Source organism: Sphaerodactylus townsendi, linkage group LG06 (assembly GCF_021028975.2).
Source record: "Sphaerodactylus townsendi isolate TG3544 linkage group LG06, MPM_Stown_v2.3, whole genome shotgun sequence".
NCBI classification, from domain to species: domain Eukaryota; kingdom Metazoa; phylum Chordata; class Lepidosauria; order Squamata; family Sphaerodactylidae; genus Sphaerodactylus; species Sphaerodactylus townsendi.
This window is the reverse complement of record NC_059430.1, coordinates 5,799,724-5,825,212: the sequence shown is the minus strand read 5'-3', so window position 1 is coordinate 5,825,212 and position 25,489 is coordinate 5,799,724. Positions and strand designations below refer to the sequence as shown.

The 25,489-nt window shown below is 73.5% G+C and overlaps 1 protein-coding gene and 1 non-coding gene across 2 annotated transcripts in view; both read left to right on the top strand.

The window, feature by feature from the left end:
• Nucleotides 1-4,818: 4,818 nt before the first annotated feature.
• On the top strand, nucleotides 4,819-4,890 carry TRNAP-AGG. Its single transcript has one exon. It is a non-coding gene; the product is annotated as a tRNA-Pro (tRNA).
• A 4,810-nt stretch (nucleotides 4,891-9,700) lies between these two features.
• The window catches only part of CCDC136 (coiled-coil domain containing 136), a 67,971-nt gene continuing 52,182 nt past the window's right edge, over nucleotides 9,701-25,489 (top strand). The window contains exon 1 of the mRNA XM_048501463.1: nucleotides 9,701-9,794. Coding sequence (XP_048357420.1) covers nucleotides 9,701-9,794 — 94 coding nt within the window. The remainder of the gene's footprint in view (nucleotides 9,795-25,489) is intronic.

Here is a 25,489-nt window from a genome sequence, read left to right as displayed (position 1 = left end):
CTGCTCCGGAAGATTATGTAACAGAAGCAATTCACACAAGGTTACATGTACCTGAGTCCCCTTGATGCTGAAGAGGTCTACAGTGGCCTTGGTTGCCAACTCTGGAAATTTGGGGGAGAAGGACAGAGGTGGGATCCAGCAGGTTCTCACCAGTTCCCGAGAGTGGGTTACTAATTATTTGTGTGTGCCGAGAGGGGGTTCCTAATCGGGTCTGCTTTTCGGTTAGAAATCCCATTAGGTCCAAAAATCATAAAGTCCTGTTGTTTCCGATGTGGCTGGTTAGCGAAGGTAGAAAACAGGATAATTCTCCCTGTTGGGCTGTTTTAAAAGCATGTTTTAGAAATACGGTCAAGTTCCTTGTTTAAGGAAAGTATCCTCCTTTTGATTTCTAGAAACAAAATTAAGTATTTGAAAGTATTAAGTATTTGACAGGCAGTCAATTAGAGGAGAAGTCGTTGTTTCTGTTGGCAGCAGACGATAGGACTTGCTATAATGAGTTTAAGTTATGGACAGCTGGAAGATACCAGCTGGAAATTAGGAAATTACTTTTTTTACAGTAAGAGTTTTTTACAGTAACAGATAAATGATTAATGCCCCGCCCCCAGAATGCCCGGCCACGCCCCTGGAATGCCCCGCCTCCGGAATATCCCTATTGGCGCTACGCCACTGTTTGAATCCCACCACCATGGGAACCTGTTACTAACATTTTTGGATCCCACCACTGGAGAAGGGTTGTAATGTCATGGTGTTTACCCTCCAGAGTAGCTATTTTCTCCAGCGGAACCGATCTCAGAAGTCTGGAAATCCAACTTTTGGGAGGCCTCCAGGTTTTACCTAGAGATTGGCAACTCCCTACAACCTAATATTAAACGTTGCTTTTTTAGAAGTGAGGCCCACTGAGTTCACTAGGGGCTGATGGTTTTCTCCATGTTTCTTTTAAAGTACCCCCCCCCACAACTTAATCGCCAAGATTGCTTCATGCAGAAGGATGGGATGGATTTGGGGCGGGAGGAAAACTTTAGTCCTTTCTTGCCAGAACTAGCCTCCTGCCCCATGAGATGACCTTTCCTTGGGAAATATAGATGGTTACCTGCAAGTTTTTCTCAGCAGAAGTAAAAGAAGCTAAGATGTTTACCGTGTTTAGATATTTGAAGGGATGTCATGTTGGTGAGAGGGAGCAAGCTTGTTTACTGCTGCTCCAGAGACTGGGACCAGGAGTCATGGGTTCGAGGTGAAGGAGCAGGTGCTCGGGAGCAGCAGCAGAAGGCCATTGCTTTCACCTCCTGCACATGAGCTCCCAAAGGCACCTGGTGGGCCACTGCGAGTAGCAGAGAGCTGGACTAGATGGGCTCTGGTCTGATCCAGCAGGCTTATTCTTATGTTCTTATGAAGGAAAAGAGATTCCACCTAAATATTAGGAAGAACTTCCTGACTGTCAGGGCTGTGGGACAGTGGAACTCACTGCCTCAGTGTGGTGGAGTCTCCTTCTTGGGACGTTTTTAAACAGGCTGAATGAACATATGTCAGGAGTGCTTTGATTGTGTGTTCCTGCATGGCTTGATGGCCCTTATGGTCTCTTCCAGCTCTATGATTCTAAGGGACAGCTTTGGCCAGTAAGAAAACAGCCAGGGCGGGAATGGCCAATATTACTTTATCCAGCGGAAGAATGTGATAGGGTAGGGAAAAGAAGAAAACGTTAATATTTTCCTTACCCAGCTACTTTCTGGCTAGAAACTGCCCCCCCCTCTCCTGGGGTCTCTCCCCTGCATGATGCTGGCAGGGGATGATGGGAACTGTAGTCCATAACATCTGGAGGGCCGTGAGTTTGACACCTGTGCACAAGTCTGTACTTTGTCAATGTCTCTGCCCAGAGGATGGGTATATGGCGAGCGTGAATGCCCTTCTTGAATGGCTCAGCCTTCTCGATCCTAGTAAAGAACCTCCTAGATTCAATCTGCTACAGAACATCTGGGCCACTCTGCACCAGCCGTGGAAGATGCACACACTTTGTGCATCTGTGGAGCATGCTTCGATCTCCAGAATGTGGTTGTGGAGCCGATAGCAGCCAGCCACATCATAAGAGAAAGCTCCCTTTGTTCTTATAAAGGCAAAGTTTGGGAATTGTTCAAAGTACTAATAAAACTGATCGAGCGGATACTTAATCCAGATGTGAGGATATATAAATCTTATCTTTCTCTGCCCTATTAGATAGAAAAAGTGCAGAGAAGGGCAACGAGGATGATTGAAGGATTGGAGCACCTTCCTTATGAGGAGAGGCTGCAGCGTTTGGGGCTCTTTAGTTTGGAGAGGAGACGTCTGAGGGGGGATATGATTGAAGTCTATAAAATTATGCCTGGGGTAGAAAACATTGACAGAGAGAAATTTTTCTCTCTTCCTCACAATACTAGAACCAGGGGGCATCCATTGAAAATGCTGGGGGGAAGAATTAGGACTAATAGAAGGAAACACTTCTTCACGCAACGTGTGATTGGTGTTTGGAATATGCTGCCACGGGAGGTGGTGATGGCCACTCACCTGGATAGCTTTAAAAGGGGCTTGGAAAGATTGATGGAGGAGAAGTCGATTTATGGCTACCAATCTTGATCCTCCTTGATCTGAGGTTGCAAATGCCTTAGCAGACCAGGTGATCGGGAGCAGCAGAAGGCCATTGCTTTCACCTCCTGCACGTGAGCTCCCAAAGGCACCTGGTGGGCCATTGCGAGTAGCAGAGAGCTGGACTAGATGGACTCTGGTCTGATCCAGCTGGCTTGTTCTTATGTTCTTACGTTCTATTTTGTAAATGTTGTTTGTGTAATGTTTCTGGTTACCGTACTGCATTTTATGGACTACGACTGAACAATGTGTAGTGTTTGCTTTAAAGCATTGTTTTTAAGATTTAGTATAAATGCTTTTTCATTGTCTGCGTATGAGAAGTGCAAACTATACAACAAGCAATAATTGGTAGAAGTGCGTTATTTATTTATTTTTCAAATTTATATCCTGCCCTATCCCTGCAGGGCTCAGGGTGGGTCACAACAGCTTAATAACAGTTCATGAAAACATTGAAAATAAGACCATGTAAAAATTAAAACAGCACTTTTAATTATTGGGAAGAGGTAACTGTGTCTGTGTGGAGCAGCAGTGGCGTAGGAGGTTAAGAGCTCGTGTATCTAATCTGGAGGAACCGGGTTTGATTCCCGGCTCTGCCGCCTGAGCTGTGGAGGCTTCTCTGGGGAATTCAGATTAGCCTGGGCATTCCCACACACGCCAGCTGGGTGACCTTGGGCTAGTCACAGCTTCTCGGAGCTCTCTCAGCCCCACCCACCTCACAGGGTGTTTGTTGTGAGGGGGGAAGGGCAAGGAGATTGTCAGCCCCTTTGAGTCTCCTGCAGGAGAGAAAGGGGGGATACAAATCCAAACTCTTCTCCTCCTCCTCCTCTCCTCCTCCTCCTCCTCTTCTTCTTCTTCTTCCTCTTCTTCTTCTTCTTCTTCTTCTTCTTCTTCTTCTTCTTCTTCTTCTTCTTCTTCTTCTTCTTCTTCTTCTTCTTCTTCTTCTTCTTCTTCTTCTTCTTCTTCTGTTGATGGCTGCACATCTGGCAGAGTGGATTCAAGACAGAGCTGAGGAGATGAATTAAAAAGCTGGCTTGGACTCAGACTAGTCCAGTGGCTTGGGGCAGCTTGCAACAAAACCCTGCATGGAATATTACATTTAAGATAAAGTGTCAAGCCTAAAATGCTTTCACAGAGGACAATAAATTCAACATACATTCAGCCTACAAAACCCCCATTGTCTAAGTCAGCAAGGAGGGATGGGGAAAATGGGATATGAGCAGGAAGAGGGGAGCGCACAATTTAAATATCTAGCGACAGGCGCTCGCTGATGGATAAACTCAACGGGGAAAATGTTATTGTCCTGGGAACTGCAGCTCAGTCTAGTTTATCTTTACTCCAGTGATGGCGCACCTTTTCGAGACCGAGAGCACAAATTGCAACTCAAAACCCACTTATTTGTCGCAAAGTGCCAACACGGCAATGTAACCCAAATACTGAGGTTTTAGTTTAGAAAAAACGGTTGGCTCCAAGGCGTGCATTACTCTGGAGTAAGCTTGGGGTAGTCTGTGACTTTGCTTTGAAGCAACCGTGCAACTCTTCCAATGGGTGAATCACGACCCTAGGAGGGCTTACTCTGAAGCAAGCCCCATTGTGAGCAACTGAACTTACTTCCAGGTAAAGGATTGCACTTTAGTTCTTCGCATGAAAATCAGTGGGGTTTAACAGCGCTTAACAGGGTTACCTACACTGCTTCCCCAAAACTAGGTCTTAGGTTTAATGCTGATATTCGAGCCCAGAGACCCAGGCCAGCCTAGATGTGTGGGTTTGGGGGGGGGGACTCTATTTGCCCGTGCCCACAGAGGGGGCTCTGAGTGCCACCTCTGGCACCCGTGCCATAGGTTCGCCACCACTGCTTTACTCAGTAAAGGTAACAAAACTACAAGTCACCAAGTTGATTGGAATTTTACTTCCAAGTGAAGCAGCGAGCACTTGAAGGTATATTTGTTTCCATTCGTGCCCATGAAAATAAGGCATTCTTAACTTTCCCTGATGCTATGCAGTGGCTCCAAATACGTGGCAGGCCAGCTGTTGCTTGAATTCTCCCGACGTGGGATAAAATCCATGTTCAGGCCTTGGAGGGAACGTCGTCCTCCGTGCAAAGAAAGAGTTAAGAGCTTCCTCCGCTCTGCCTGCCAGAGCTCACCACGCAAGCCAGCAATTACCGATCTGCCTGAAGAGAACATCTGGAAGGCATCTACAACAGCTGGCTCGTTGGTCTAGGGGTATGATTCTCGCTTAGGGTGCGAGAGGTCCCGGGTTCAAATCCCGGACGAGCCCTGCTTTTTGTCCAATCTGAGTTTAATACTCCTGTACTTTTAAAATCAAACCGACTGGTTTCTGTCTCCAGTTCAGAAATGTAAAAAGACACCAGGGGAGCTAACAAATTTCACAAGACCATTCTCCCCTACTCAAGGTCTATAGGGGACTACAATCTTACTCCCAGGCTGCTACTAGGGACTCAGCAGGGGTTTCTTGAAAGCAAATATTATTGAATTCATTTGCATCCCACCTTTCTCCCCAGTGGAGATTCAGTGCCTCATTCTCTTCATTCTATCATTCTCTTCTCCATTTTTCCTTTTACAGCAATCTTGCGGGGTAGGTCAGGCTGAGCATATGTGACTGATCCAAGAAGAGAAGAAGAGTTTGGATTTATACCCCACTTTTCTCAGCCATAAGGAGTCTCAAAATGGCTTACGGAGTCCTTCCTTTCCTTTTCCCACAGTGGGCACCTGATGAGGCAGGTGGGGCTGAGAGAGTTCTGAGAGAACTGTGACTGGCCCCAGATCACACTGCAGGCTTCATGTGGAGGTGCAGGGAAACAAATCCAGTTCATCAGATCAAAGTCTGCCGCTCACTTGGAGGAGTGGGGAATCAAACCTGGTTCTCCGGATTGGAGTCTGCCGCTTTTGACCGCCATATCACACTGGGACTCTGTCAATTGTTATTTCTTTGTAAAGTTCAGTCGTTGCGTGTGGTGCATAAGGGATCCCACCCTACCTATCCCACCCCAATGACCTTGCAAACTGCAACGTGACATAAGGGAGTCAAGGGAAAGGAAAACTGGAAGAAAGTGGTACTTACCGTGTTTCCCCGAAAATAAGACAGTGTCTTATATTAATTTTTGCTCCCAAAGATGCGCTATGTCTTATTTTCAGGGGATGTCTTATTTTTCGGTGTTCTGTTCATCGGGCATGCTTCCAAACAAAAACTTTGCTACGTCTTACTTTCGGGGGACGCCTTATATTTCGCACTTCAGCAAAACCTCTACTACGTCTTATTTTCAGGGGATGTCTTATATTCAGGGAAACAGGGTATTATTTCAATAAGCTGCATAAAAATAAAATACAAACGCAAAAAGAAAATATTTCCTGTACTTTGGCTCAGGTTCTGTGGGGAAAGATCAGCCAAAATGCCCTTGGAAAGGATCTGAAGATGTACGAGCTGCTTATGGAAAGGCGTGGGCCAAGTTTGGAGAATTGCCTTGGAGTCTCTTCTCCACAAACATACATTAACTTAATTGCATTGCCTCGAGGCCTGCCAGCGCTTATTCCTCAAAACATCTGGCAGAGCTCTAGCTACTTGTTGGTCTAGGGCAATGATGGCGAACCTATGGCACGGGTGCCAGAGGTGGCACTCGGAGCCCTTTCTGTGGGCACGCACACACAGAGTTCATCATGTGGAGGGGAAATCCCCCCCCCCCCATCTAGGCTGGCCTGGGCCGCTGGGCTCGATTATTAGCATTAAACCTAAGACTTTGTTTTGGGGAAGCAGTGTAGGTAACCCTGTTAAGCGCTGTTAAACCCCGCTGATTTTCATGCGAAGAACTAAAGCGTGATCCTTTACCTGGGAGTAAGCTCGGTTGCTGGCAATGGGGCTTACTTCTGAGTAAACCCTCCTAGGGCCGTGATTCACCCGTTGGAAGACTTGCATGGTTGCTTCAAAGCAAAGCCACCGACTACCACCGAGCTTACTCCCGAGTAACGCACACCTCGGAGCCAACCGTTTTTTCTAAACTAAAACCTCAGTATTCAGGTTAAAGTGCCATGTTGGCACTTTGTGATAAATAAGTGGGTTTTGGGTTGCAGTTTGGGCACTCGGTCTCAAAAAGGTTCGCCATCACTGGTCTAGGGATATGATTGTTGCTTTGGGTGTGAGTGGCCTGGGTTCAAATCCTGTACAAACCCTCCTGTGCTTCTTTTTACCTGAGGAGGTATTCTTGGAAAGGGAGAAAAGTGAGGGGGGAGGGAGAATACATTTTTGTTTCTCAACAAGCAAGAAAATGTCACTGGAATTTAAGTTTTGGGGCTTTAAAGTAGCCCAACGCTCTTTTTCAATCTGCCGCAGACTAGTACGGCTCCTCCCTCTAAGCAGACAATTGAGGATCTTTTATTGAAAATGCATTCATGGGTCACATGAGATTCACGGGCTGCGTAGAAAAAAAAAGATTGATTCTCCCTTCTGTCATTCATTGTATGATTGCCTTCTTCAGGTTGAGAGATTTGTAAGTGGGAGGGATAGTGTTTCAAAAGGAGTCTGGCAGGGATGGTATATATGTATGTATGTACGTACGTACATACATATTTGGAAAATATATACGCTGCCAGTACAGAGACATGGCCAAGCTCGCTTTCAACTGAAGCAATAAAATGCAGAACAGAGCTGTTGAAAAAACAAGTTGACCAGTGGTGGGATCCAAGTTGACCAGTGGTGGGATCCAAAAATTTTAGTAACAGGTTCCCATGGTGGTGGGATTCAAACTTTGGTGTAGCGCCAATGGGGCTGGGCGGGGCATGACGGGGGCGGGGGCGGGCATTCCGGGGGCGGGGCATTCCTGGGCGAGGCTGTGGCAAGGACTCCCCCCTCCCCATGGGCAGCCACCCCACCACAACCCCAAAACATTTTTTTGCACCAGGTCATTTCTAAATCATCATCACATTATAGAAAATGCCCCAACTCACAAATCTGAACCCAGCACTGGTGAAACACGCAGGTTCTTTGATAGAGACAGGTGAGATAAAAGGTACGAGAGGCTGAGAATCCATGAATTGCAGTACCTGGAAGGGATTAACCCAGTTCAGGGAGTGACATTATCAGTCGCCATTGCTATAGGGAACCTTCACGTTCAAAGGCAGGATGCCTCTTGGGGAGGCGAGGGCGTGGAGGCGGGAAAGCGGACCCAATTAGTAACCCCCTCTCGGCACACACAAATAATTAGTAACCCACTCTCGGGAACTGGTGAGAACCTGCCGGATCCCACCTCTGGGCATGGCAGTCATTTAACTTGGGTGCGGTCGCAGCCTGGATCTCTGAGGCCAGATCATGTTTCTCGAGCAACGGCCGTAGCTGGTGAGCCAGCCAGAGCCGATAAACAGGGCGACGTGTATTCTGTGCTCCGCTGCAGGGAGGGCCCGCACCACAGGGGTCCGTGGTGGCTGCTGACGGGGTCTGAGCTGAGTGGCCCCCGTAGTGTTGGCTCATTGAGGGACAGCAGCTGCTCCAGTCCTGGCCCAGAAAGAGCCAGACTGGAACAGTTCCCACGAGACCATCCAATGACCACATGCTGATATATGCCAATGTTACGGAGCAGAGGGGGTGCCCAGAAGGGCTGGATTCCTTCATTCACGCGCGGTCTCCTTCTTTGCCCACCTCCAAGCTTGGTGCCTGTGTAACCCCTCTGTTCAGAATGGGTTGACCCAGAAAGGGGTGGAGACTCAAAGCAGCAGAAGGCTGCAAAAACTGGTGAAGTTGGAGGAAGCTCTGAGGCTACCAGGCTGGGACCTTGATGTAATTGTGTATAAGCTCTTAACACCTTGTTTAAGGTACCTGCAAAGTTGTCGGGAACTAGTGGGAAGGGAGTTGTTTATTTTTGCTGTATTGCAAATGTTAGAATTTATTGTTTCAGGGCTTGCTATGTATGTAGTTGATGGGAGTTCGTTTGGGGACCTTCATCATCTTGGATCCCGTTCACCAAGCCTCTGAAGTCTTCATAAGCCAACCACCAGCAGGAAGAATTGGACTTGGCATTATCAGTAAATTGTAAATAGAAGAAGAAGAAGAAGAAGAAGAAGAAGAAGAAGAAGAAGAAGAAGAAGAAGAAGAAGAAGAAGAAGAAGAAGAGTTTGGATTTATATCCCCCCTTTCTCTCCTGCAGGAGACTCAAAGGGGCTTACAATCTCCTTGCCCTTCCCCCCCTCACAACAAACACAACAAGCAGAGCTGGGAATCAAACCCGGTTCCTCCAGATTAGATACACGAGCTCTTAACCTCCTACGCCACTGCTGCTCCCTTGGACTTGAAATGCAACCTAAAAGGACTGTAAATTGTTAATGTTAAATGTTAATGTTCAAAGTGTTATTTGTTAAGGAAGTAAACTATTTTGTTTTAAATTTAGTCCTTTGCAACTCCTTCCAACTTCTGCCCCACAGAACCCACAGATAGAGGTTACACCTGCATCCTATTAATGGCTTGGTGGGCAGTTGCGGCCCTTCTGCTACCTCCCTTCAGTGCAGTCATGGCCCCCACTTTGGAGTTGTGGCGGTCGCCAACCACCAGGTCGCGCCTGGAGCTCACCTGCTGTCCCAGTTGATCACTGGGCAACCGAGATCCGTTCCCTTGGAGATAAATGGCCACTTTGGAGGGTGGGATGCCTAGGCACTTGGCCCTGCTGATAGCCCCCCTTCCCTGAGCCCAACCCTCGCCGGGCTCCACATCCTGCAAATCTCCAGGTATTTTACAACTTGGAGCTGGAAGCCCTGTGCCAAAGTGAAAGGGAGCCCGGCCCCCACCCTGTGAAGGATTGAGGAGGAAAATCAGCTTAATGGGAGGCGATTGGGCCAGCCCCCTTGACCTGGATGGGGAGAAGAGATGGGATTAAGGGCAGTCTGATTACCCTCGACCCTCCCGCTTCCCTCTTCTGGCTGGCTAATCAGGAAGCAGAGGAATAGAACAGAGTAAGAAGTTTATTGCATGTGGCCATTGGCCTTGACCATCTAAGACGTGTTTACAGGGAACGGAGGAGACGCTGCAGCTGGCGGCCGGACATGGCCCCGTTCATAATGCCGGTCGGTGTTCGTTTGTTCTCCCTTGAATGGCACACATAGCGACGCTGGCAGAACCAGATGGCTTCCGAAGCACAGGGACAACCGTGCTACACCCACTGAAGTCAAGAGGCTCGGCCGGGTGTTAATTCTGGGCAGGATTGTGCCGAGTTTGCCAGCATCCGGTGGGGCTTGGAGATTTCCAGGGACGGCGCGTGATCTCCAGACAGCAGAGACCAAGAAGAAGAAGAGTTTGGATTTACACTCCACCTTTCTCTCCTGTAAGGAGACTCAAGGTGGCTGACAAGCTCCTTTCCTTGGACAGATTTATGGAGAAGTCGATTTGTGGCTTGGACAGATTTATGGAAGAGAAGTCGATCTCTGGCTCCCAATCTTGATCCTCCTTGATCTCAGATTGCAAATGCCTTAGCAGACCAGGTGCTCGGGAGCAGCAGCAGAAAGCCATTGCTTTCACACCCTGCATGTGAGCTCCCAAAGGCACCTGGTGGGCCACTGCGAGTAGCAGAGTGCTGGACTAGATGGACTCTGGTCTGATCCAGCAGGCTCGTTCTTATGTTCTTATGGAGGAGAAGTCGATCTCTGGCTCCCAATCTGGATCCTCCTTGATCTCAGATTGCAAATGCCTTAGCAGACCAGGTGCTCGGGAGCAGCAGCAGCAGCAGAAGGCCATTGCTTTCACCTCCTGCACGTGAGCTCCCAAAGGCACCTGGTGGGCCACTGCGAGTAGCAGAGAGCTGGACTAGATGGACTCTGGTCTGATCCAGCTGGCTTGTTCTTATGTTCTTATGTTCCCTTCCTGTCCCCAGAACAGACAGCCTGTGAGGCAGGTGGGGCTGAGAAAGTTCTGAAGAACTGTGACTAGCCCAAGGTCGCCCAGCAGGCTTCATGTGCAAGAGCAAAGAAACAACCTGCTCTTAACCGCTACACCACGTTGACCAGTTCTTCTGGAGAAAATGGGCACTTTGGAGTGTGGACCCCGTGGCTTAACCCCCCACCCTGGCCAAGCTCTGCCTCCAAAGGGATTTCTAGACCCGCAACTGGCAAGTCAACGTGATGATGGCTTCCTTGCAGATGAAAAGTTAATCTGGAGAGAATGGCTGCTTCAGACAATGGATGCTTGGTCGTTGTACCTCCCTGAAACCCCTCCTGTCCCTTCAACGTGGTGTAGTGGTTAAGAGCAGCAGGCTCTAATCTGGAGAACCGGGTTCGATTCCCCACTCCTCCACATGGTGAACCAGGTACTATCTGATGATATATAGTTGTATTGTCGAAGGCTTTCATGGCCGGAATCACTGGGGTGTTGTGTGGTTTCTGGGCTGTACGGTCGTGTTCTAGGAGCAGCAGTGGCGTAGGAGGTTAAGAGCTCGTGTATCTAATCTGGAGGAACCGGGTTTGATTCCCAGCTCTGCCGCCTGAGCTGGACTAGATTCTCTGAATTCTCTGGGGAATTCAGATTAGCCTGTGCACTCCCACACATGCCAGCTGGGTGACCTTGGGCTAGTCACAGCTTCTCGGAGCTCTCTCAGCCCCACCCACCTCACAGGGTGTTTGTTGGGAGGGGGGAAGGGCAAGGAGATTTTCAGTCCCTTTGAGTCTCCTGCAGGAGAGAAAGGGGGATATAAATCCAAACTCTTCTCTTCTTCTTCTTCTTCTTCTTCTTCTTCTTCTTCTTCTTCTTCTTCTGGGGGGGGGGGGGGTGGGGGGGGGGGGGGGTGGGGGGGGGGGGGGGTGGGGGGGGGGGGGGGTGGGGGGGGGGGGGGGTGGGGGGGGGGGGGGGTGGGGGGGGGGGGGGGTGGGGGGGGGGGGGGGTGGGGGGGGGGGGGGGTGGGGGGGGGGGGGGGTGGGGGGGGGGGGGGGTGGGGGGGGGGGGGGGTGGGGGGGGGGGGGGGTGGGGGGGGGGGGGGGTGGGGGGGGGGGGGGGTGGGGGGGGGGGGGGGTGGGGGGGGGGGGGGGTGGGGGGGGGGGGGGGTGGGGGGGGGGGGGGGTGGGGGGGGGGGGGGGTGGGGGGGGGGGGGGGTGGGGGGGGGGGGGGGTGGGGGGGGGGGGGGGTGGGGGGGGGGGGGGGTGGGGGGGGGGGGGGGTGGGGGGGGGGGGGGGTGGGGGGGGGGGGGGGTGGGGGGGGGGGGGGGTGGGGGGGGGGGGGGGTGGGGGGGGGGGGGGGTGGGGGGGGGGGGGGGTGGGGGGGGGGGGGGGTGGGGGGGGGGGGGGGTGGGGGGGGGGGGGGGTGGGGGGGGGGGGGGGTGGGGGGGGGGGGGGGTGGGGGGGGGGGGGGGTGGGGGGGGGGGGGGGTGGGGGGGGGGGGGGGTGGGGGGGGGGGGGGGTGGGGGGGGGGGGGGGTGGGGGGGGGGGGGGGTGGGGGGGGGGGGGGGTGGGGGGGGGGGGGGGTGGGGGGGGGGGGGGGTGGGGGGGGGGGGGGGTGGGGGGGGGGGGGGGTGGGGGGGGGGGGGGGTGGGGGGGGGGGGGGGTGGGGGGGGGGGGGGGTGGGGGGGGGGGGGGGTGGGGGGGGGGGGGGGTGGGGGGGGGGGGGGGTGGGGGGGGGGGGGGGTGGGGGGGGGGGGGGGTGGGGGGGGGGGGGGGTGGGGGGGGGGGGGGGTGGGGGGGGGGGGGGGTGGGGGGGGGGGGGGGTGGGGGGGGGGGGGGGTGGGGGGGGGGGGGGGTGGGGGGGGGGGGGGGTGGGGGGGGGGGGGGGTGGGGGGGGGGGGGGGTGGGGGGGGGGGGGGGTGGGGGGGGGGGGGGGTGGGGGGGGGGGGGGGTGGGGGGGGGGGGGGGTGGGGGGGGGGGGGGGTGGGGGGGGGGGGGGGTGGGGGGGGGGGGGGGTGGGGGGGGGGGGGGGTGGGGGGGGGGGGGGGTGGGGGGGGGGGGGGGTGGGGGGGGGGGGGGGTGGGGGGGGGGGGGGGTGGGGGGGGGGGGGGGTGGGGGGGGGGGGGGGTGGGGGGGGGGGGGGGTGGGGGGGGGGGGGGGTGGGGGGGGGGGGGGGTGGGGGGGGGGGGGGGTGGGGGGGGGGGGGGGTGGGGGGGGGGGGGGGTGGGGGGGGGGGGGGGTGGGGGGGGGGGGGGGTGGGGGGGGGGGGGGGTGGGGGGGGGGGGGGGTGGGGGGGGGGGGGGGTGGGGGGGGGGGGGGGTGGGGGGGGGGGGGGGTGGGGGGGGGGGGGGGTGGGGGGGGGGGGGGGTGGGGGGGGGGGGGGGTGGGGGGGGGGGGGGGTGGGGGGGGGGGGGGGTGGGGGGGGGGGGGGGTGGGGGGGGGGGGGGGTGGGGGGGGGGGGGGGTGGGGGGGGGGGGGGGTGGGGGGGGGGGGGGGTGGGGGGGGGGGGGGGTGGGGGGGGGGGGGGGTGGGGGGGGGGGGGGGTGGGGGGGGGGGGGGGTGGGGGGGGGGGGGGGTGGGGGGGGGGGGGGGTGGGGGGGGGGGGGGGTGGGGGGGGGGGGGGGTGGGGGGGGGGGGGGGTGGGGGGGGGGGGGGGTGGGGGGGGGGGGGGGTGGGGGGGGGGGGGGGTGGGGGGGGGGGGGGGTGGGGGGGGGGGGGGGTGGGGGGGGGGGGGGGTGGGGGGGGGGGGGGGTGGGGGGGGGGGGGGGTGGGGGGGGGGGGGGGTGGGGGGGGGGGGGGGTGGGGGGGGGGGGGGGTGGGGGGGGGGGGGGGTGGGGGGGGGGGGGGGTGGGGGGGGGGGGGGGTGGGGGGGGGGGGGGGTGGGGGGGGGGGGGGGTGGGGGGGGGGGGGGGTGGGGGGGGGGGGGGGTGGGGGGGGGGGGGGGTGGGGGGGGGGGGGGGTGGGGGGGGGGGGGGGTGGGGGGGGGGGGGGGTGGGGGGGGGGGGGGGTGGGGGGGGGGGGGGGTGGGGGGGGGGGGGGGTGGGGGGGGGGGGGGGTGGGGGGGGGGGGGGGTGGGGGGGGGGGGGGGTGGGGGGGGGGGGGGGTGGGGGGGGGGGGGGGTGGGGGGGGGGGGGGGTGGGGGGGGGGGGGGGTGGGGGGGGGGGGGGGTGGGGGGGGGGGGGGGTGGGGGGGGGGGGGGGTGGGGGGGGGGGGGGGTGGGGGGGGGGGGGGGTGGGGGGGGGGGGGGGTGGGGGGGGGGGGGGGTGGGGGGGGGGGGGGGTGGGGGGGGGGGGGGGTGGGGGGGGGGGGGGGTGGGGGGGGGGGGGGGTGGGGGGGGGGGGGGGTGGGGGGGGGGGGGGGTGGGGGGGGGGGGGGGTGGGGGGGGGGGGGGGTGGGGGGGGGGGGGGGTGGGGGGGGGGGGGGGTGGGGGGGGGGGGGGGTGGGGGGGGGGGGGGGTGGGGGGGGGGGGGGGTGGGGGGGGGGGGGGGTGGGGGGGGGGGGGGGTGGGGGGGGGGGGGGGTGGGGGGGGGGGGGGGTGGGGGGGGGGGGGGGTGGGGGGGGGGGGGGGTGGGGGGGGGGGGGGGTGGGGGGGGGGGGGGGTGGGGGGGGGGGGGGGTGGGGGGGGGGGGGGGTGGGGGGGGGGGGGGGTGGGGGGGGGGGGGGGTGGGGGGGGGGGGGGGTGGGGGGGGGGGGGGGTGGGGGGGGGGGGGGGTGGGGGGGGGGGGGGGTGGGGGGGGGGGGGGGTGGGGGGGGGGGGGGGTGGGGGGGGGGGGGGGTGGGGGGGGGGGGGGGTGGGGGGGGGGGGGGGTGGGGGGGGGGGGGGGTGGGGGGGGGGGGGGGTGGGGGGGGGGGGGGGTGGGGGGGGGGGGGGGTGGGGGGGGGGGGGGGTGGGGGGGGGGGGGGGTGGGGGGGGGGGGGGGTGGGGGGGGGGGGGGGTGGGGGGGGGGGGGGGTGGGGGGGGGGGGGGGTGGGGGGGGGGGGGGGTGGGGGGGGGGGGGGGTGGGGGGGGGGGGGGGTGGGGGGGGGGGGGGGTGGGGGGGGGGGGGGGTGGGGGGGGGGGGGGGTGGGGGGGGGGGGGGGTGGGGGGGGGGGGGGGTGGGGGGGGGGGGGGGTGGGGGGGGGGGGGGGTGGGGGGGGGGGGGGGTGGGGGGGGGGGGGGGTGGGGGGGGGGGGGGGTGGGGGGGGGGGGGGGTGGGGGGGGGGGGGGGTGGGGGGGGGGGGGGGTGGGGGGGGGGGGGGGTGGGGGGGGGGGGGGGTGGGGGGGGGGGGGGGTGGGGGGGGGGGGGGGTGGGGGGGGGGGGGGGTGGGGGGGGGGGGGGGTGGGGGGGGGGGGGGGTGGGGGGGGGGGGGGGTGGGGGGGGGGGGGGGTGGGGGGGGGGGGGGGTGGGGGGGGGGGGGGGTGGGGGGGGGGGGGGGTGGGGGGGGGGGGGGGTGGGGGGGGGGGGGGGTGGGGGGGGGGGGGGGTGGGGGGGGGGGGGGGTGGGGGGGGGGGGGGGTGGGGGGGGGGGGGGGTGGGGGGGGGGGGGGGTGGGGGGGGGGGGGGGTGGGGGGGGGGGGGGGTGGGGGGGGGGGGGGGTGGGGGGGGGGGGGGGTGGGGGGGGGGGGGGGTGGGGGGGGGGGGGGGTGGGGGGGGGGGGGGGTGGGGGGGGGGGGGGGTGGGGGGGGGGGGGGGTGGGGGGGGGGGGGGGTGGGGGGGGGGGGGGGTGGGGGGGGGGGGGGGTGGGGGGGGGGGGGGGTGGGGGGGGGGGGGGGTGGGGGGGGGGGGGGGTGGGGGGGGGGGGGGGTGGGGGGGGGGGGGGGTGGGGGGGGGGGGGGGTGGGGGGGGGGGGGGGTGGGGGGGGGGGGGGGTGGGGGGGGGGGGGGGTGGGGGGGGGGGGGGGTGGGGGGGGGGGGGGGTGGGGGGGGGGGGGGGTGGGGGGGGGGGGGGGTGGGGGGGGGGGGGGGTGGGGGGGGGGGGGGGTGGGGGGGGGGGGGGGTGGGGGGGGGGGGGGGTGGGGGGGGGGGGGGGTGGGGGGGGGGGGGGGTGGGGGGGGGGGGGGGTGGGGGGGGGGGGGGGTGGGGGGGGGGGGGGGTGGGGGGGGGGGGGGGTGGGGGGGGGGGGGGGTGGGGGGGGGGGGGGGTGGGGGGGGGGGGGGGTGGGGGGGGGGGGGGGTGGGGGGGGGGGGGGGTGGGGGGGGGGGGGGGTGGGGGGGGGGGGGGGTGGGGGGGGGGGGGGGTGGGGGGGGGGGGGGGTGGGGGGGGGGGGGGGTGGGGGGGGGGGGGGGTGGGGGGGGGGGGGGGTGGGGGGGGGGGGGGGTGGGGGGGGGGGGGGGTGGGGGGGGGGGGGGGTGGGGGGGGGGGGGGGTGGGGGGGGGGGGGGGTGGGGGGGGGGGGGGGTGGGGGGGGGGGGGGGTGGGGGGGGGGGGGGGTGGGGGGGGGGGGGGGTGGGGGGGGGGGGGGGTGGGGGGGGGGGGGGGTGGGGGGGGGGGGGGGTGGGGGGGGGGGGGGGTGGGGGGGGGGGGGGGTGGGGGGGGGGGGGGGTGGGGGGGGGGGGGGGTGGGGGGGGGGGGGGGTGGGGGGGGGGGGGGGTGGGGGGGGGGGGGGGTGGGGGGGGGGGGGGGTGGGGGGGGGGGGGGGTGGGGGGGGGGGGGGGTGGGGGGGGGGGGGGGTGGGGGGGGGGGGGGGTGGGGGGGGGGGGGGGTGGGGGGGGGGGGGGGTGGGGGGGGGGGGGGGTGGGGGGGGGGGGGGGTGGGGGGGGGGGGGGGTGGGGGGGGGGGGGGGTGGGGGGGGGGGGGGGTGGGGGGGGGGGGGGGTGGGGGGGGGGGGGGGTGGGGGGGGGGGGGGGTGGGGGGGGGGGGGGGTGGGGGGGGGGGGGGGTGGGGGGGGGGGGGGGTGGGGGGGGGGGGGGGTGGGGGGGGGGGGGGGTGGGGGGGGGGGGGGGTGGGGGGGGGGGGGGGTGGGGGGGGGGGGGGGTGGGGGGGGGGGGGGGTGGGGGGGGGGGGGGGTGGGGGGGGGGGGGGGTGGGGGGGGGGGGGGGTGGGGGGGGGGGGGGGTGGGGGGGGGGGGGGGTGGGGGGGGGGGGGGGTGGGGGGGGGGGGGGGTGGGGGGGGGGGGGGGTGGGGGGGGGGGGGGGTGGGGGGGGGGGGGGGTGGGGGGGGGGGGGGGTGGGGGGGGGGGGGGGTGGGGGGGGGGGGGGGTGGGGGGGGGGGGGGGTGGGGGGGGGGGGGGGTGGGGGGGGGGGGGGGTGGGGGGGGGGGGGGGTGGGGGGGGGGGGGGGTGGGGGGGGGGGGGGGTGGGGGGGGGGGGGGGTGGGGGGGGGGGGGGGTGGGGGGGGGGGGGGGTGGGGGGGGGGGGGGGTGGGGGGGGGGGGGGGTGGGGGGGGGGGGGGGTGGGGGGGGGGGGGGGTGGGGGGGGGGGGGGGTGGGGGGGGGGGGGGGTGGGGGGGGGGGGGGGTGGGGGGGGGGGGGGGTGGGGGGGGGGGGGGGTGGGGGGGGGGGGGGGTGGGGGGGGGGGGGGGTGGGGGGGGGGGGGGGTGGGGGGGGGGGGGGGTGGGGGGGGGGGGGGGTGGGGGGGGGGGGGGGTGGGGGGGGGGGGGGGTGGGGGGGGGGGGGGGTGGGGGGGGGGGGGGGTGGGGGGGGGGGGGGGTGGGGGGGGGGGGGGGTGGGGGGGGGGGGGGGTGGGGGGGGGGGGGGGTGGGGGGGGGGGGGGGTGGGGGGGGGGGGGGGTGGGGGGGGGGGGGGGTGGGGGGGGGGGGGGGTGGGGGGGGGGGGGGGTGGGGGGGGGGGGGGGTGGGGGGGGGGGGGGGTGGGGGGGGGGGGGGGTGGGGGGGGGGGGGGGTGGGGGGGGGGGGGGGTGGGGGGGGGGGGGGGTGGGGGGGGGGGGGGGTGGGGGGGGGGGGGGGTGGGGGGGGGGGGGGGTGGGGGGGGGGGGGGGTGGGGGGGGGGGGGGGTGGGGGGGGGGGGGGGTGGGGGGGGGGGGGGGTGGGGGGGGGGGGGGGTGGGGGGGGGGGGGGGTGGGGGGGGGGGGGGGTGGGGGGGGGGGGGGGTGGGGGGGGGGGGGGGTGGGGGGGGGGGGGGGTGGGGGGGGGGGGGGGTGGGGGGGGGGGGGGGTGGGGGGGGGGGGGGGTGGGGGGGGGGGGGGGTGGGGGGGGGGGGGGGTGGGGGGGGGGGGGGGTGGGGGGGGGGGGGGGTGGGGGGGGGGGGGGGTGGGGGGGGGGGGGGGTGGGGGGGGGGGGGGGTGGGGGGGGGGGGGGGTGGGGGGGGGGGGGGGTGGGGGGGGGGGGGGGTGGGGGGGGGGGGGGGTGGGGGGGGGGGGGGGTGGGGGGGGGGGGGGGTGGGGGGGGGGGGGGGTGGGGGGGGGGGGGGGTGGGGGGGGGGGGGGGTGGGGGGGGGGGGGGGTGGGGGGGGGGGGGGGTGGGGGGGGGGGGGGGTGGGGGGGGGGGGGGGTGGGGGGGGGGGGGGGTGGGGGGGGGGGGGGGTGGGGGGGGGGGGGGGTGGGGGGGGGGGGGGGTGGGGGGGGGGGGGGGTGGGGGGGGGGGGGGGTGGGGGGGGGGGGGGGTGGGGGGGGGGGGGGGTGGGGGGGGGGGGGGGTGGGGGGGGGGGGGGGTGGGGGGGGGGGGGGGTGGGGGGGGGGGGGGGTGGGGGGGGGGGGGGGTGGGGGGGGGGGGGGGTGGGGGGGGGGGGGGGTGGGGGGGGGGGGGGGTGGGGGGGGGGGGGGGTGGGGGGGGGGGGGGGTGGGGGGGGGGGGGGGTGGGGGGGGGGGGGGGTGGGGGGGGGGGGGGGTGGGGGGGGGGGGGGGTGGGGGGGGGGGGGGGTGGGGGGGGGGGGGGGTGGGGGGGGGGGGGGGTGGGGGGGGGGGGGGGTGGGGGGGGGGGGGGGTGGGGGGGGGGGGGGGTGGGGGGGGGGGGGGGTGGGGGGGGGGGGGGGTGGGGGGGGGGGGGGGTGGGGGGGGGGGGGGGTGGGGGGGGGGGGGGGTGGGGGGGGGGGGGGGTGGGGGGGGGGGGGGGTGGGGGGGGGGGGGGGTGGGGGGGGGGGGGGGTGGGGGGGGGGGGGGGTGGGGGGGGGGGGGGGTGGGGGGGGGGGGGGGTGGGGGGGGGGGGGGGTGGGGGGGGGGGGGGGTGGGGGGGGGGGGGGGTGGGGGGGGGGGGGGGTGGGGGGGGGGGGGGGTGGGGGGGGGGGGGGGTGGGGGGGGGGGGGGGTGGGGGGGGGGGGGGGTGGGGGGGGGGGGGGGTGGGGGGGGGGGGGGGTGGGGGGGGGGGGGGGTGGGGGGGGGGGGGGGTGGGGGGGGGGGGGGGTGGGGGGGGGGGGGGGTGGGGGGGGGGGGGGGTGGGGGGGGGGGGGGGTGGGGGGGGGGGGGGGTGGGGGGGGGGGGGGGTGGGGGGGGGGGGGGGTGGGGGGGGGGGGGGGTGGGGGGGGGGGGGGGTGGGGGGGGGGGGGGGTGGGGGGGGGGGGGGGTGGGGGGGGGGGGGGGTGGGGGGGGGGGGGGGTGGGGGGGGGGGGGGGTGGGGGGGGGGGGGGGTGGGGGGGGGGGGGGGTGGGGGGGGGGGGGGGTGGGGGGGGGGGGGGGTGGGGGGGGGGGGGGGTGGGGGGGGGGGGGGGTGGGGGGGGGGGGGGGTGGGGGGGGGGGGGGGTGGGGGGGGGGGGGGGTGGGGGGGGGGGGGGGTGGGGGGGGGGGGGGGTGGGGGGGGGGGGGGGTGGGGGGGGGGGGGGGTGGGGGGGGGGGGGGGTGGGGGGGGGGGGGGGTGGGGGGGGGGGGGGGTGGGGGGGGGGGGGGGTGGGGGGGGGGGGGGGTGGGGGGGGGGGGGGGTGGGGGGGGGGGGGGGTGGGGGGGGGGGGGGGTGGGGGGGGGGGGGGGTGGGGGGGGGGGGGGGTGGGGGGGGGGGGGGGTGGGGGGGGGGGGGGGTGGGGGGGGGGGGGGGTGGGGGGGGGGGGGGGTGGGGGGGGGGGGGGGTGGGGGGGGGGGGGGGTGGGGGGGGGGGGGGGTGGGGGGGGGGGGGGGTGGGGGGGGGGGGGGGTGGGGGGGGGGGGGGGTGGGGGGGGGGGGGGGTGGGGGGGGGGGGGGGTGGGGGGGGGGGGGGGTGGGGGGGGGGGGGGGTGGGGGGGGGGGGGGGTGGGGGGGGGGGGGGGTGGGGGGGGGGGGGGGTGGGGGGGGGGGGGGGTGGGGGGGGGGGGGGGTGGGGGGGGGGGGGGGTGGGGGGGGGGGGGGGTGGGGGGGGGGGGGGGTGGGGGGGGGGGGGGGTGGGGGGGGGGGGGGGTGGGGGGGGGGGGGGGTGGGGGGGGGGGGGGGTGGGGGGGGGGGGGGGTGGGGGGGGGGGGGGGTGGGGGGGGGGGGGGGTGGGGGGGGGGGGGGGTGGGGGGGGGGGGGGGTGGGGGGGGGGGGGGGTGGGGGGGGGGGGGGGTGGGGGGGGGGGGGGGTGGGGGGGGGGGGGGGTGGGGGGGGGGGGGGGTGGGGGGGGGGGGGGGTGGGGGGGGGGGGGGGTGGGGGGGGGGGGGGGTGGGGGGGGGGGGGGGTGGGGGGGGGGGGGGGTGGGGGGGGGGGGGGGTGGGGGGGGGGGGGGGTGGGGGGGGGGGGGGGTGGGGGGGGGGGGGGGTGGGGGGGGGGGGGGGTGGGGGGGGGGGGGGGTGGGGGGGGGGGGGGGTGGGGGGGGGGGGGGGTGGGGGGGGGGGGGGGTGGGGGGGGGGGGGGGTGGGGGGGGGGGGGGGTGGGGGGGGGGGGGGGTGGGGGGGGGGGGGGGTGGGGGGGGGGGGGGGTGGGGGGGGGGGGGGGTGGGGGGGGGGGGGGGTGGGGGGGGGGGGGGGTGGGGGGGGGGGGGGGTGGGGGGGGGGGGGGGTGGGGGGGGGGGGGGGTGGGGGGGGGGGGGGGTGGGGGGGGGGGGGGGTGGGGGGGGGGGGGGGTGGGGGGGGGGGGGGGTGGGGGGGGGGGGGGGTGGGGGGGGGGGGGGGTGGGGGGGGGGGGGGGTGGGGGGGGGGGGGGGTGGGGGGGGGGGGGGGTGGGGGGGGGGGGGGGTGGGGGGGGGGGGGGGTGGGGGGGGGGGGGGGTGGGGGGGGGGGGGGGTGGGGGGGGGGGGGGGTGGGGGGGGGGGGGGGTGGGGGGGGGGGGGGGTGGGGGGGGGGGGGGGTGGGGGGGGGGGGGGGTGGGGGGGGGGGGGGGTGGGGGGGGGGGGGGGTGGGGGGGGGGGGGGGTGGGGGGGGGGGGGGGTGGGGGGGGGGGGGGGTGGGGGGGGGGGGGGGTGGGGGGGGGGGGGGGTGGGGGGGGGGGGGGGTGGGGGGGGGGGGGGGTGGGGGGGGGGGGGGGTGGGGGGGGGGGGGGGTGGGGGGGGGGGGGGGTGGGGGGGGGGGGGGGTGGGGGGGGGGGGGGGTGGGGGGGGGGGGGGGTGGGGGGGGGGGGGGGTGGGGGGGGGGGGGGGTGGGGGGGGGGGGGGGTGGGGGGGGGGGGGGGTGGGGGGGGGGGGGGGTGGGGGGGGGGGGGGGTGGGGGGGGGGGGGGGTGGGGGGGGGGGGGGGTGGGGGGGGGGGGGGGTGGGGGGGGGGGGGGGTGGGGGGGGGGGGGGGTGGGGGGGGGGGGGGGTGGGGGGGGGGGGGGGTGGGGGGGGGGGGGGGTGGGGGGGGGGGGGGGTGGGGGGGGGGGGGGGTGGGGGGGGGGGGGGGTGGGGGGGGGGGGGGGTGGGGGGGGGGGGGGGTGGGGGGGGGGGGGGGTGGGGGGGGGGGGGGGTGGGGGGGGGGGGGGGTGGGGGGGGGGGGGGGTGGGGGGGGGGGGGGGTGGGGGGGGGGGGGGGTGGGGGGGGGGGGGGGTGGGGGGGGGGGGGGGTGGGGGGGGGGGGGGGTGGGGGGGGGGGGGGGTGGGGGGGGGGGGGGGTGGGGGGGGGGGGGGGTGGGGGGGGGGGGGGGTGGGGGGGGGGGGGGGTGGGGGGGGGGGGGGGTGGGGGGGGGGGGGGGTGGGGGGGGGGGGGGGTGGGGGGGGGGGGGGGTGGGGGGGGGGGGGGGTGGGGGGGGGGGGGGGTGGGGGGGGGGGGGGGTGGGGGGGGGGGGGGGTGGGGGGGGGGGGGGGTGGGGGGGGGGGGGGGTGGGGGGGGGGGGGGGTGGGGGGGGGGGGGGGTGGGGGGGGGGGGGGGTGGGGGGGGGGGGGGGTGGGGGGGGGGGGGGGTGGGGGGGGGGGGGGGTGGGGGGGGGGGGGGGTGGGGGGGGGGGGGGGTGGGGGGGGGGGGGGGTGGGGGGGGGGGGGGGTGGGGGGGGGGGGGGGTGGGGGGGGGGGGGGGTGGGGGGGGGGGGGGGTGGGGGGGGGGGGGGGTGGGGGGGGGGGGGGGTGGGGGGGGGGGGGGGTGGGGGGGGGGGGGGGTGGGGGGGGGGGGGGGTGGGGGGGGGGGGGGGTGGGGGGGGGGGGGGGTGGGGGGGGGGGGGGGTGGGGGGGGGGGGGGGTGGGGGGGGGGGGGGGTGGGGGGGGGGGGGGGTGGGGGGGGGGGGGGGTGGGGGGGGGGGGGGGTGGGGGGGGGGGGGGGTGGGGGGGGGGGGGGGTGGGGGGGGGGGGGGGTGGGGGGGGGGGGGGGTGGGGGGGGGGGGGGGTGGGGGGGGGGGGGGGTGGGGGGGGGGGGGGGTGGGGGGGGGGGGGGGTGGGGGGGGGGGGGGGTGGGGGGGGGGGGGGGTGGGGGGGGGGGGGGGTGGGGGGGGGGGGGGGTGGGGGGGGGGGGGGGTGGGGGGGGGGGGGGGTGGGGGGGGGGGGGGGTGGGGGGGGGGGGGGGTGGGGGGGGGGGGGGGTGGGGGGGGGGGGGGGTGGGGGGGGGGGGGGGTGGGGGGGGGGGGGGGTGGGGGGGGGGGGGGGTGGGGGGGGGGGGGGGTGGGGGGGGGGGGGGGTGGGGGGGGGGGGGGGTGGGGGGGGGGGGGGGTGGGGGGGGGGGGGGGTGGGGGGGGGGGGGGGTGGGGGGGGGGGGGGGTGGGGGGGGGGGGGGGTGGGGGGGGGGGGGGGTGGGGGGGGGGGGGGGTGGGGGGGGGGGGGGGTGGGGGGGGGGGGGGGTGGGGGGGGGGGGGGGTGGGGGGGGGGGGGGGTGGGGGGGGGGGGGGGTGGGGGGGGGGGGGGGTGGGGGGGGGGGGGGGTGGGGGGGGGGGGGGGTGGGGGGGGGGGGGGGTGGGGGGGGGGGGGGGTGGGGGGGGGGGGGGGTGGGGGGGGGGGGGGGTGGGGGGGGGGGGGGGTGGGGGGGGGGGGGGGTGGGGGGGGGGGGGGGTGGGGGGGGGGGGGGGTGGGGGGGGGGGGGGGTGGGGGGGGGGGGGGGTGGGGGGGGGGGGGGGTGGGGGGGGGGGGGGGTGGGGGGGGGGGGGGGTGGGGGGGGGGGGGGGTGGGGGGGGGGGGGGGTGGGGGGGGGGGGGGGTGGGGGGGGGGGGGGGTGGGGGGGGGGGGGGGTGGGGGGGGGGGGGGGTGGGGGGGGGGGGGGGTGGGGGGGGGGGGGGGTGGGGGGGGGGGGGGGTGGGGGGGGGGGGGGGTGGGGGGGGGGGGGGGTGGGGGGGGGGGGGGGTGGGGGGGGGGGGGGGTGGGGGGGGGGGGGGGTGGGGGGGGGGGGGGGTGGGGGGGGGGGGGGGTGGGGGGGGGGGGGGGTGGGGGGGGGGGGGGGTGGGGGGGGGGGGGGGTGGGGGGGGGGGGGGGTGGGGGGGGGGGGGGGTGGGGGGGGGGGGGGGTGGGGGGGGGGGGGGGTGGGGGGGGGGGGGGGTGGGGGGGGGGGGGGGTGGGGGGGGGGGGGGGTGGGGGGGGGGGGGGGTGGGGGGGGGGGGGGGTGGGGGGGGGGGGGGGTGGGGGGGGGGGGGGGTGGGGGGGGGGGGGGGTGGGGGGGGGGGGGGGTGGGGGGGGGGGGGGGTGGGGGGGGGGGGGGGTGGGGGGGGGGGGGGGTGGGGGGGGGGGGGGGTGGGGGGGGGGGGGGGTGGGGGGGGGGGGGGGTGGGGGGGGGGGGGGGTGGGGGGGGGGGGGGGTGGGGGGGGGGGGGGGTGGGGGGGGGGGGGGGTGGGGGGGGGGGGGGGTGGGGGGGGGGGGGGGTGGGGGGGGGGGGGGGTGGGGGGGGGGGGGGGTGGGGGGGGGGGGGGGTGGGGGGGGGGGGGGGTGGGGGGGGGGGGGGGTGGGGGGGGGGGGGGGTGGGGGGGGGGGGGGGTGGGGGGGGGGGGGGGTGGGGGGGGGGGGGGGTGGGGGGGGGGGGGGGTGGGGGGGGGGGGGGGTGGGGGGGGGGGGGGGTGGGGGGGGGGGGGGGTGGGGGGGGGGGGGGGTGGGGGGGGGGGGGGGTGGGGGGGGGGGGGGGTGGGGGGGGGGGGGGGTGGGGGGGGGGGGGGGTGGGGGGGGGGGGGGGTGGGGGGGGGGGGGGGTGGGGGGGGGGGGGGGTGGGGGGGGGGGGGGGTGGGGGGGGGGGGGGGTGGGGGGGGGGGGGGGTGGGGGGGGGGGGGGGTGGGGGGGGGGGGGGGTGGGGGGGGGGGGGGGTGGGGGGGGGGGGGGGTGGGGGGGGGGGGGGGTGGGGGGGGGGGGGGGTGGGGGGGGGGGGGGGTGGGGGGGGGGGGGGGTGGGGGGGGGGGGGGGTGGGGGGGGGGGGGGGTGGGGGGGGGGGGGGGTGGGGGGGGGGGGGGGTGGGGGGGGGGGGGGGTGGGGGGGGGGGGGGGTGGGGGGGGGGGGGGGTGGGGGGGGGGGGGGGTGGGGGGGGGGGGGGGTGGGGGGGGGGGGGGGTGGGGGGGGGGGGGGGTGGGGGGGGGGGGGGGTGGGGGGGGGGGGGGGTGGGGGGGGGGGGGGGTGGGGGGGGGGGGGGGTGGGGGGGGGGGGGGGTGGGGGGGGGGGGGGGTGGGGGGGGGGGGGGGTGGGGGGGGGGGGGGGTGGGGGGGGGGGGGGGTGGGGGGGGGGGGGGGTGGGGGGGGGGGGGGGTGGGGGGGGGGGGGGGTGGGGGGGGGGGGGGGTGGGGGGGGGGGGGGGTGGGGGGGGGGGGGGGTGGGGGGGGGGGGGGGTGGGGGGGGGGGGGGGTGGGGGGGGGGGGGGGTGGGGGGGGGGGGGGGTGGGGGGGGGGGGGGGTGGGGGGGGGGGGGGGTGGGGGGGGGGGGGGGTGGGGGGGGGGGGGGGTGGGGGGGGGGGGGGGTGGGGGGGGGGGGGGGTGGGGGGGGGGGGGGGTGGGGGGGGGGGGGGGTGGGGGGGGGGGGGGGTGGGGGGGGGGGGGGGTGGGGGGGGGGGGGGGTGGGGGGGGGGGGGGGTGGGGGGGGGGGGGGGTGGGGGGGGGGGGGGGTGGGGGGGGGGGGGGGTGGGGGGGGGGGGGGGTGGGGGGGGGGGGGGGTGGGGGGGGGGGGGGGTGGGGGGGGGGGGGGGTGGGGGGGGGGGGGGGTGGGGGGGGGGGGGGGTGGGGGGGGGGGGGGGTGGGGGGGGGGGGGGGTGGGGGGGGGGGGGGGTGGGGGGGGGGGGGGGTGGGGGGGGGGGGGGGTGGGGGGGGGGGGGGGTGGGGGGGGGGGGGGGTGGGGGGGGGGGGGGGTGGGGGGGGGGGGGGGTGGGGGGGGGGGGGGGTGGGGGGGGGGGGGGGTGGGGGGGGGGGGGGGTGGGGGGGGGGGGGGGTGGGGGGGGGGGGGGGTGGGGGGGGGGGGGGGTGGGGGGGGGGGGGGGTGGGGGGGGGGGGGGGTGGGGGGGGGGGGGGGTGGGGGGGGGGGGGGGTGGGGGGGGGGGGGGGTGGGGGGGGGGGGGGGTGGGGGGGGGGGGGGGTGGGGGGGGGGGGGGGTGGGGGGGGGGGGGGGTGGGGGGGGGGGGGGGTGGGGGGGGGGGGGGGTGGGGGGGGGGGGGGGTGGGGGGGGGGGGGGGTGGGGGGGGGGGGGGGTGGGGGGGGGGGGGGGTGGGGGGGGGGGGGGGTGGGGGGGGGGGGGGGTGGGGGGGGGGGGGGGTGGGGGGGGGGGGGGGTGGGGGGGGGGGGGGGTGGGGGGGGGGGGGGGTGGGGGGGGGGGGGGGTGGGGGGGGGGGGGGGTGGGGGGGGGGGGGGGTGGGGGGGGGGGGGGGTGGGGGGGGGGGGGGGTGGGGGGGGGGGGGGGTGGGGGGGGGGGGGGGTGGGGGGGG